Genomic DNA, 12,592 nt, shown 5'->3' on the forward strand with positions numbered 1-12,592 from the left:
TCTGCCACACTCAACAATTGTTCAGTTATCTGGTGGCGCCAGTATGCTTGGACCAGTGAATTAAATCCTTGTACTGAAGGATGAACCCCCTGTTTTTACCTCTTATGTCGGACGCGACCTAGGCTCGAACCCATGCCCTCTTGGTCACGAAGCGAACGTTCTAACTATTGTGTTTCCGTACTTAATTTGAAGTAAATTAACAATACACTAGTCTGATCAGGTGCTCTGTTTTCATAATGTTTGTCACAGATCGTTGAAGTGGTGTCTTACCAATTTGCTGGAGTTTATAGAAATAATGAATTTAATGAATGGGGGGGGGGGGGGTCTTTATATCGTCCAGACCTAAAGTGACACATGACTTCCGATTCTAAGGTCATATATAAAAGACGACTTTCACTTTTTATGCCGTGTGTTTGACGATAGAACAGTCATTCACTTTATTAAACGTCTTAGGTTTGATGCTGCGCCTAAATCTAGAAACTAACCCTGGCCTGGAACTTATCCCAAAGGTAAAACATGTCATTGCACACACACAAAAATAGTCTATCAATACTACATAATGTCAGTTCCAAATATCTATCGGTTCTTAGTTTTTAACATAGCCTTGTACATGCACACATTTGAAAATATGCAAGCTTTATTGTATGCGACTGAATATACAAATTTAAAAGGAAGAGCGTAAAAAAGAAAGAAATTAAATCAGAGAATGTGATTCTCGAGAGCAACGTGTACGTTTAACGTACTGAATTGCAAGGCCCTTCGCGGTTAAACTGAATAGAACAAGGTTGAAAAGTAAAGGCTGTACATAACACACAGCGAAAGTATCATTTAACATTTATCATAAAGCCGCACACAATTCTCAACCATCATTCAATCAACAAAATTCGTACTTTGTTTAGTTCAAGTGGCCGAGGAAAAGTGAATAAACATGTTCTTCCTTCCTCTCAAGAGGGAGAATTTAAGGACATGTTACAAGTATGTATGTAAAAAGTGAACGAAAAGGACGTTTCATTGCCAGCAAAATGGCGACCATACTTGTGTTTCTAGTGATCCATGTATTTCTTGTGCATGGACTGAACTGGCTGTCGATCGAGAACACTCATTGTCACTTCAGCAACACAGAACTCAAGTCCTTCGTCAACAAAAACCAGTTCCTTCTTCTAAGGTAATTTTCTTTCTTAGCCTTGGGCTATATTGTTAGGCTTACTTGTTGAACTGAAATACTAGTATCTTTCAATATTGCTTACATTCCGAGTCACAAGATCTTAAAGAGTTAAAAACACTTGTCAAATAAAAAAGATCAGACAAAGTTGGCAAAACCAAATTATTCATCAATGATATTACATCCTTTGATTGAATATTGTTTTACGTCCCTCTCAAGAATATTTCACTCATATGGAGACTGCCGGTGAAGGGCTGCAAAATTTAGGCCTATGCTCGGCGCTTATGGCCATTGAGCAGGGACGGATCTTTATCGTGCCACACCTGCTGCGACACGGGACCTCGGTTTTTGCAGTCTCATCCGAAGGACCGCCCCATTTAGTCGCCTCTTACGACAAGCAAGGGGTACTGAGGACCTATTCTAACCCAGATCCCAACGGGACGTAAAGCTATTCGAAAAATGAACATATACATACACGTAACTTTAACATTTTCTGGACAATGCATCAGTAACACTCTACGACATGTTATTGAAAGCAGGTTCTACATGTAGAACACTTACTGAATGCAAATTAAAAACAAAAAGCCCAAGGGCATAACTTAGTGAAAATATCAACGGACCAAAACGAAATTCCAACCTGATTTGTAACTTGTTATGGCAAAGAAATGTACCAAATATCAAATGGATATCTGCAATCACAACCACAAAAAAAAGGTCAGGAAAACTGATACTTCATTATATTTTATAAGGTCCAAGGGCCATAACTTAGTGAAAAATCAACGGACCGAGACAAAATTCGAACTTGATCTGTAACTTCTTATGGGAAAGCAATGTACCACATATCAAATAAATATCTGCAAGAACAGAGAGAGAAAATGCGGAAAACTGGTTTACCAGACGGACGGACCCCTTCGACTTCGGCGGTAGAGGACGAAACATTTGAGGAAATTTTCTGACATTTGTACACGAGAAGAAAAAAATATCTTGTTGTGGCCTTCAATTCCACATTTCTATATATATATCGACTACATGTACGTCTTATCCATTAACAATACTCATTTTCATCCATTCGATATATCCCTGTAAACCCGAAACAAAAGACAACACATAGTCTACTATATCTGCTTCATACGTGAATATCTTAACATAGATATCAATGGCTAAGTAACAACACTACTTTGATTAATTTGAACATTTTTGTTGCCAATTAGACAAAAGGATTGGATTAGATAATCCTCTCCTTTAAATAATCTACAATCACATATGCCATATACTCAGTAATCTATAAGTAACTGTAACAAGACTTTATGACAGGTTCTTCATCATCATCTTCCCGTTTGTGTAACTGCATATAGAATTTATCTCTCAACTAATTCGATACGTGATCAGTTATTAAATTAAGGCAGGCTTCGTGTTACATCTCGTTTGTTTGATGTGTCAGTATTTTGTAAATTCTATGGTCGTTATAATGATCTACATTGTACTTTGCAAATATAAGCTATCACTTGGTCGCATGCTATCGGTCGTTTCATACCAATTGTTAAGCCGTTCTTTACATACTGATTTGACTACCGAACTCCGTTTCCCTGATCAAGATATACATATTTAGGGCTGACGCCGAGTGTGGCCAGTTAACAATGGATGTTTATTCCTCCTGGGCACCTGACTTAGTGGTGATCCAGAGGTCCGTGTTTGTCCTCTTCATTTTGCATTCTTTAAAGGATTTATGAGATTGATCACTGTTCGTTATCTTCACTTGTTTATTATATGGTCTACCACACTTGAACCACTTGGCGTAAAGGTTGTAAATTTTCTAAACCTCTCTCCAAGACATTTGCCATTTTTTTTAATAGTCGCCATCATGTCTGTCCGTCCTTCCGTCTGAGCATAAACCTATCATCACAAATTAATACAATTGATCACATTTGTTCCTTGAGATAAGGACTTTTGGACCAAGGTCTTTCAAGGTGATTTTGGATCGGTCATGATCACTCAGAATATGTAAAAGCTCCTACTTTTTAATATAAACTTTCCCACCCTCTAAACCTTACATCAGAATTCATAACAAATATTGCTTAAGACAGGGACTTTTGGAACAAGGTCATTTTTGAAAAAGTCAAGGTCGATCAATACCTTATATAAGAAAAAGTGCCTTATTTCAACAGCTTTTGAACAGGTATTCATATATTACACAAAAAGTAATACGGAAATGCCTTTAAGACGAAAGTCATTTTGTGAAGATCAAGTTGTACGTTACTCAACATATACCTCATATATGGGGAAAGAAACGTTCATGTCAATGATATTTCAACAATTATTGATCAATGTGGTAGCCATTCGTGATATGAAGTAGTTCATTAGTTAGGTACATTTCGAGGAACATCCATCAGTTTTACTGATATTCTTGTTTTACCGATACATGCATCTAGAAAATATTCGCCCCTTGCCCCTTCGAGTTACTTTGTCTTTATTTTTAATTTGTGTATCGGTCAAAATTGTGTATATATATTGTCATCATTTGCTATAAAATCATTACAATTAGATATTCTTAGGTCCCCACAAAGTAAGATATCACTAATCGCATTATCTGTCATCATTTCTTTTTCTAAACATGGAATATCATAGTGAAGATCCAATGTGTAAGAGGAGAAGGTTGGTGTATTATATACCACAGAGATACACATATTTTTCAAACCAAAATGTTGTTTTTCCAATTTGGGTCAACTGGAAATTATGACAGGAGTTCATTGTTTTTATACAAGGATAAACATGTTTACCATAAAGTCTATCAACTTGTATGTTATTGTGTCTACTACATGTACAATTGCTTGTGTATGAAAATTAGCAATTCACTTTTGATAACTGTGTCTTAACCAAAAATAAAATGTGCATCTTTACTTTCATCCAACCTTTGAGTGATCAAAATACATTTTAAAATGACAACTTTAGAGACTTGTGGCCGGTTAAGCATGGATGTTTATTCCTCCTAGGCACCTGACTTAGTGGTGATCCAGAAGTCCGTGTTTGTCCTCTTCATTTTGCATTCTTTATAGGATTTATGAGATTGATCACTGTTCGTTATCTTCACTTGTTTATTATATGGTCTACCACACGTGAACCACTTGGCGTAAAGGTTGTAAATTTTCTAAACCTCTCTCCAAGACATCTACTATTTCGCTTTTTTCAATAGTCGCCGTCATGTCTGTCCGTCCTTCCGTCTGAGATCATATCGCTTAAACCTTTCATCACAAATTAGTACAATTGATCACATTTGTTCCTTGAAATAAGGACTTTTGGACCAAGGTATTTCAAGGTGATTTTGGATCGGTCATGATCACTCAGAATATGTAAAAGTTTCTAATTTTTAATATAAACTTTCCCATCCCCTAAACCTTACATCAGAAATTGATCAAAATTCATAACAAATATTCCTTAAGACAGGGACTTTTGGAACAAGGTCATTTTTGGAAAAGTCAAGGTCGATCAATATCTTATATAAGAAAAAGTGTCTTATTTCAACAGCTTTTGAACATGCAGGTATTGATCATATATTACACAAAAAGTAAAGCACAAATGCCTTTAAGACGAAAGTCATTTTGTGAAGGTCAAGTTGAACGTCACTCAACATATATGGAAAAGAAACGTTCATGTCAATGATATTTCAACAATTATTGATCATTGTGGTAGCCATTCGTCATATGAAGTAGTTCATTAGTTAGGTACATTTCGAGGAACATCCATCAGTTTTACTGATATTCTTGTTTTACCGATACATGCATCTAGAAAATATTCGCCCCTTGCCCCTTCGAGTTACTTTGTCTTTATTTTTAAGGTAGATCTATACTTGACCTTAAATGGACTCAATCATGAAAAAAATGCCTTTACAAGATAAATATATATTCCAGTAATAGATAGACATTGAAAAATATATATGTTGACATGCTATTTTCATTGTTATTGCCTCTCAAAAGTAAGCACCCCGTCAACATTAAGGAAAATGCACCCCTCCTTCTTTATTTTTCTTAATAATTATTATTTCCCCAAACAAATGGGCTGTAATAATCAACATAGACTATATACCCTTTATTTAATGATATGTAATCATTTATTCTAATAAAATGGAATAAATATTTTCATAATGTACACTTTGTGAGCCCAAACATGTTAAAAGAAATACTGTACGAAATACCATTTGACGTCAATATTGGTCTTTTCCCTAATTTTTATGGACTAAACCTTGAATTCATTGGTTTTAATTTACAGATTATTATCTTAAAATAATGGTTTGAGTAAGAAAATTATATGTTGACGTATTATTTTAGAAGCTATCAACTCTACAACAAGTACACCCCGTTAAAATCTTGAAAAATTATACATTATCATATCATCGTAAGACATGTGAAATTTGGGCATATTTACAACCTTGGATGATAATTTGAACTATTCTAAACTATAACTATTATAACATACATGTGGTTTACAATTAAATGTTACATTTTATCTGGAAAAAAATTATTCTAGAGAAAGCTTTGCACAATGTAAAACGAAAGTAACAAACTGAATTTTGATGATTTTGCTTATATGATTAATGCATACGTGTAATGTGTGATATATCGTATGTCCTGAGACAAATTTTAATATGAATTAATCTCTACATAAATTCGATGCATGTACATGTTCACGTACACCACTTACGCCGATCTAAGTAGATACATGTACAATCTCAATAAGGAACTAATAGTTGCCACGCCAATAATTTTGAAAAAGTAGAGAGGATGAGGAAAAATTACAAATTCATGGCGGTCGGTGAAATAAAACAAATTATTTGCAGCCGATCTTTTAAGCTTGCGTGAATATCTGTAACATTGTACCAGCGAACACAACTACACAACTACGATATCTGTGGTCACTGGAGCAGCGAAATGTCAACTTTTCTTTTTTACACGAGCGTACCATGTATTTGTTGATGATAATTTGGAACCCATTCTAACCCGGATCCTCACAAAAGAAATATTATCATGATGTTCGTAGAAATCTGAATTGGTATGACCCCCCCCCCCCCCCCCATCTGTCTCCCCCACTTTCTGATGCCCCGGCAATTCCATACGTAGAACATTTGGATCATAGTAAAACTTTTACATACATGAATTGTCAATGTACACTGAATGCCACACGGACATGTACAATGTAATTGACACACCCTCATCCACCAAAATGTTGTTTGTTCTCCAACCGATTTTTTCTAAAGCTATAATCATCTCTAACCCCCCCCTTTTTTTTTTTTTTAGAATTAAAACCCACAAAAACTCAACTTAAAATTTGACTGATCAAAACACCCAGGAAGGAATTGATATCGGATATTCATATCTCGTATCGCCATGTAAAAATCAAATGGATATCGTTAAAATATCACATTTCGGAAAACGGAAGCGTGGTTCCGCATTTACATTTGATGGTGACGTAGGCCGAGTATAGGCCAACTTTAATTTGTGTATTGGTCAAAATTTGGTAGATATATTGTCATCATTTGCTATAAAATCATTACAATTAGATATTCTTCCGCTTAAGTCCCCACAAAGTAAGATATCACTAATCATTTCTTTTTCTAAACATGCAAGGTGAAGATAACGAACAGTGATCAATCTCATAACTCCTACAAGCAATACAAATTAGATAGTTGGGCAAACACGGACCCCTGGACACACCAGAGGTGGGATCAGGTGCCTAGGAGGAGTAAGCATCCCCTGTTGACCGGTCACACCCGCCGTGAGCCCCATATCCTGATCAGGTAAACGGAGTTATCCGCAGTCAAAATCAGTGTGCCAAGAACGGCTTAACAATCGGTATGAAACACGTCAGACAGCATTTGACTCAATGCGAGGTTGTATTGACGAACTAGATCGTTATAACGACCATAGAATTTGCGAAATGCTGACTTCAATCGAGACTGTTGAAATCCCTGTACCATCAACTTGTTTGTCAGTAGCTTACCTCGATTTAAAAACTGACTATACCCAGAACAAGCTCTTGCATATCGAATCAGTTGAGATTTATAAACACCATATGCAGGTGATAATGGAATATTGCTACATAAATGTGGGAAGTTGACGATGGAGAAGCTGAAATCATCCCGTTTGTCATACAGTTGAGTTGTCAGTTTGCCGTTAATGTCTACTTTCAATAAGATATCTAAGTATGAAGCCGAAGTGGACGACTCTGTGGTGTCCTTTATTTCGAGCTCACGGGGATATATCAAATCGACATATGAATGAAAGCTATCATTATTAATAGACAAAACGTCATCGATATATCTAAAAGACGAATTGAAGGTCACAGCGAGAGATTTTTTCTTCTCATGTAGAAGTTTTTGAATAAACTCTGCTTCATATGAATATAAAAACAGGTCAGCTAACAAAGGAACACAATTCGTGCCCATGGGAATTCCAACAGACTGTTGGAAGACCTGATCAGCAAAGACCACGAAGATATTGTCAATGAGGAACTCTAGCATATTTTTTATTTCAACTTCAGAGTACTTGTGCGTGGAATCAGAGTGGTGTTTAACAAAGTAAGTTTTTGAATGACTGGTCACTAGATATGAATATTTCCGTTTTCCGTTTTTGTTGAAGAAGCAACTGTCTATGATGTCAAAAGTCTAGTCTTTAATTTATCGTGAGGAATGAACAGTAAGTGATAGAGCTTTGATGTTTCAGATGAGTATTCCTTGTGACAAGACATTTTTGTGGGTACCAACATTTTTTACCCTGTGACCTTGGAGTTTGACCTACTTTTTGAAAACTTTAACCTTGTTAATAACTTTTGAACAGTAAGAGATAGAGCTTTGATATTTCACATGAGTATACCTTTCCGTTGGTATTGAACTTTTTGACCTTGACATTTGACCTACTTTTTTTTTTTTTTACATTGGTCATAACTTCTAAATGGTAAACATTAGAGCTTTCATATTGTACATGATCATTTCTTTTGACAAGATCTTTCTACTGGTACCAAGATATTTGGCCATTATCGGGGGCATTTGTGTTTCACAAACACATCTTGTTTGTTGTTTTTTCATTATTGTTTTTTTTTTTAAAAATCTATTTATTAGGGCTTTCCAACTTTCTGTGGAAAGTCCTATTCATATTGTTCTGTTTATTATTGTTTGTCTTCTTTTCTTTCCGTCGCAAGAAGCTTTTGACGTCTTAAGACTTATCGAAAAACAATGTTGTCCATCCTATTCGACATCTTGAAAGAGGCTCAAATTTCACCCTGCGTAATTGAACTTTGACCTTTAACGAAATTAGAGGACTTTACGCAAATAACCATTGTTATCGATTCTTCTCGAAAACCGTGAATGATAGGAGCATCCAACCTTTTCTAGAACATAGAGGTGACTTTGTCCAATTGACATGGGCATTCAACAAAAGGATTCGATGACCCTTTAAGGAACTTATTACCCCTCATGTTTTACGATTTCTGCATAAGAAATTTACGACTCCTAAAGTAGCAGTCGTAGAGACACTGGATCCACTGGAACGGATTGGGTGACCTTGAAAAATAGGTCAAGGTCATCCAAAAAGACCAGAAAATGGCACTTTTTATACCCTCTTTCCCTCTTCAGATGGCAGTGAAATACCATATGGGTCGGTATAGACTTCTGAATTGGTTGCCATATTATGAATTACAACTCCAAACTTTGACCCTTATGCGAATTGTGGCGACTCGCGTTGAAAACCTTGTTATCGCTACTCCTACAGAACCGAAAGTCGTAGAGACACGAAACCTTCGCTGATGAATTCTCAGTGAAACTCCGTTGCAGTGAGAAGTGATCCAAAGGAAAACGGAACCCCTTAAGCAGACTTATTGCCCCTGCAAGTCTCCGATATCGTTATTTAAGCCTCTAACTTTGACATGGATATACATAGAGACACGGGACCACTTGCATGAAGACTTTGACCTTCAAAATAAGGTCAAAGTCACACACATCCTGGTGCGAGTCCGTTGTTGTCCACAATTCAACACAACATGACTTGCGGTCTCTCAGCACGTCCTCCTAAAAACACACTATATCCATGCACATTCACACATGTCATACGTTCAAACACACATAAAAACAGCATTGAACCCTTGAAATTCCATTATTTATTGTCTTTCGATCCTACGGCCTTTAAACAATGGCTTCCGTGGCCCTAAATAGTTTATAATTCACTTGTACTTCTTCATTATTAAGCAAGTCAGTCTGGTGTTGTGGTAGAGAGTCTATCGCCATATGATGCAAGTTAAGGAGCATTCATCGCGATGAGTAGTTGGATGGGTGACCGGCGGAACTGGATTTTTTTTAATGATTTAGGCGTTGTCCGGTTAGGCGATAAAAGTGAAGAAGTATTAAAGATGAAAATTGTCAGGAAAAAGCAATGAAAAGGTGGAAAGTCCTCTAATTGTTCGCGAACAATTAGGATTACTAGTTTTTTGTTTTGTTTTGTTTGTTCGTATATAGAATGTAATTGGTTGGTTTGTTATTTTACATCCAATCGAGAATTTTTCACTTTGAGACGTCATTAGTTATAGATGAAGTACCACAAATCACAATCATTTCTCGCTGTATTCTTTTCTGTGCACAGATTGGTTGGTTGGATATTGTTTAACGTCCCATTCGATAATTTTTCACTCATATGGAGACGTCTCCATTTCGCTTGAAGGATTGCAAAATTTAGGCCTATGCTCAGTGCTTACAGCCTTTGAGCAGACAGGGATCTTTATCGTGCCACAATTGTTGCGACACTGGGCCGCGCCTTTGCGGTCTCATCCGAGGGACCATCCCATTTAATTGCCTCTTACGACAAGCAAGGGATACTGAGGACCTATTCCAACCCGGATTCCAGATTCAATTGTTGATGATAAGACTGTCATAATATGTGCAGGGTTAGTGCAGAATCATGTGCACACGAACACATAGCGATTTCGTCTATGTATACCTATACATGAATAAATTTTCCTTCTCCAATAAACTTTATCCTTCAATTGTTTAGTAATAGTATCGATCTTATTTTAGTATTAGTGTAGCCCATTTGGATCATCATGCAAGAAAGCGAGGGAGCTAAGGTATGAAGGCAAAGGAGCGAGTGTGGGAAGGCGGAGGTAAGACGGGGAAGGAGAGAAATAATATTTGTTTTCCTCCGTATCCCTCGCAACTTAACACATTCGATTCATAGTCCTCGCACTTTCGCTCCTTTGCCCCAAACGTGAAGAAACGAGTGGGCTGATCAGATCACCATAATTATCTATAATCTTAAAAGTTATTCGCACTTGCCATGGTTGCAACATATATAACCTAATGTCTAATTCGCATCATTCCTTCTACGTGTTCTAAACGCCCTGTAACTTGTCAGTAACAAATATGTGATGATATCTTCACAATGAAAAAGATGAAGATAACGAACAGTCAATCTCCTAAATGCTGTAAAGAATACAAAAATAAGAACAGGACCTTTGGACACACCAGAGGTAGGATCAGGTGTCCAAGGGGAGTGAATATCCCCTGTTGACCGGTCACACTCGCCATGGCCCCGGGTCCTCCATTTTGGTGACCGCCCAGTATTCCGACGTGCCGGTATTCCGACGGCCCGATAGTCCGACGGGCCGGTATGTCAACAAGTAAGATGGCATGGATAACTTAATGGGTTCGTATAATTTAATCATTAAATCATATAATAAAGTGAATGTTGCTGGGTTTTTCCAGTCAATACGATGATTTAGTCATCTTCAAAGTACATTATTCGCCTAATCCTTTGGGCTCGGTGAATATTGTACTACTCAGGCGGCTTAATCACTGTATTGACCTCAAAAATAGCAATATTTGTATAATGTTTCATTTTTGATCAATTTGTTAGTCACTGGTATCTGTTAAGGATATTGCAAAAAATTGCATAATAAGGGGAAATTTAGTTATAATTCTCATTTTTACTAAGAAATCAGAGAAATGGAAAGTTTTTTTTAAAACAGCATTCCTCCTATGTTTCAAACATCAGCTTATACCACAGGCATGTGTTTGAGTAACAGACATTCTGATAAGTTGGGTCTGGTAATAGTGGGGAGAATGATGTCCTACAGCGGAAAACCGAAAAAGGGGGTCAGTAAAAGTCTTACAAACATACAAATATTTACAGTATAAGCCGACATTATCTTAATATTTATGCTATAAACATTATAAATTTACTAGGAATGGAATAAACATGTTGTTTTTCGGCTGCATTTCCTTAAAATAACTTTGATATAAACTAGTATAAACATTTCCTTCGTTATGGACGCCATTTAATGGCATGGCACTGTAATTTACAATCTCAATCGGTTACTTAGTGATATTTTGAGTTTTATTCCAATTTTTGTTTTAGAGGGGATATTTACCAGCATAATATACTTCATTCGTAATATTTTTTTAATTGGGGCATATTTCACGCCTTATCGTAACAACTTCTACAATAAAGTCACTTCTTATAAGGTCTTGACTCACCTGGATAACGACACCGGAGCTCTGCTTTTCCTTTGTTTGCTCTGTTTGCTTTTTAGGCTTTTTTTCTTTTCTTTCTTTTTTCTTTTTGCCAACAAACATGGTTGATGCTGGGTGTTTCAAACCTAGGGTGGTTTTTTTTTCAACCCTAGGTTTTCATGGCCTTTTTTATGCACCACTTTTGTTTCCAGTAAAGATAACTAAGTACTTCGTTATTAGCTTGAAAATACGGATGTGTATATAATTGCTGTGATAAAATTTAGAAATTCATTTCAAATTATCTCCCTCGTGCAAAGCTCTTATCCTTAGACGAATTTGACTCCACTTTTTGGCACACTCTTTTCCTTATAATTGCTCTAGCAAGTTTATCGTTATTTCGGATTCCAAACATTTCGGTTGAGCATCACTGAAGAGACATTATTTGTCGAAATGCGCATCTGGTGCATCAAAATTGGTACCGTATAAGTTTTGCATATGGAAACAAACAGAGCTGCAATGTTGCCTTGGAGTAAGAGCAAATTGTAACATAAACGTGGTTATTGCAAGTATTATGAATGTTATTTTTGCCTAATCATACCATTAATGTAAGCAAGTTTGGTTTTTTTAAATTTTACTTTTTGTACGCGACAGCTCATTGTAACATTCATTTTGTTTTGATTGATTATACAGATTAAAACTTACAACACGTGTAGAGTCTTTCATCATCGACCAAAATATCATTTGCTTCATTATCTTGATAATAATTTCATATACTACTAAATTCATATTCATACACAAAGACCTAGTCAGTTAGATCTCAAAATGATGTAAGAATTTTATCATGTCAGGAAGTAAGACACGGAGAGACTTAAACATTACATTGAAAGGCAATAATTATTTTTTTAAAAGTTATGTGTTTTGACCAGATTTCAAAGCAATCCGGT

General features: G+C 36.3%; 1 protein-coding gene across 2 annotated transcripts in view; it reads left to right on the forward strand.

Annotated features, from left to right (window-relative positions):
- The first annotated feature begins 942 nt into the window (after window positions 1–942).
- The window catches only part of LOC125652524 (ovoinhibitor-like), a 39,973-nt gene continuing 28,323 nt past the window's right edge, over window positions 943–12,592 (forward strand). The window contains exon 1 of one of the 2 annotated variants that reach the window (XM_048881816.2): window positions 943–1,165. In XM_048881816.2, the coding sequence (XP_048737773.1) occupies window positions 978–1,165 (188 nt within the window). In that variant the 5' untranslated portion in view covers window positions 943–977. The remainder of the gene's footprint in view (window positions 1,166–12,592) is intronic. The other variant, XM_048881823.2, reaches the window with a different exon arrangement.

The sequence above is a fragment of the Ostrea edulis genome, chromosome 1 (genome assembly GCF_947568905.1).
Source record: "Ostrea edulis chromosome 1, xbOstEdul1.1, whole genome shotgun sequence".
Lineage (NCBI taxonomy): Eukaryota > Metazoa > Mollusca > Bivalvia > Ostreida > Ostreidae > Ostrea > Ostrea edulis.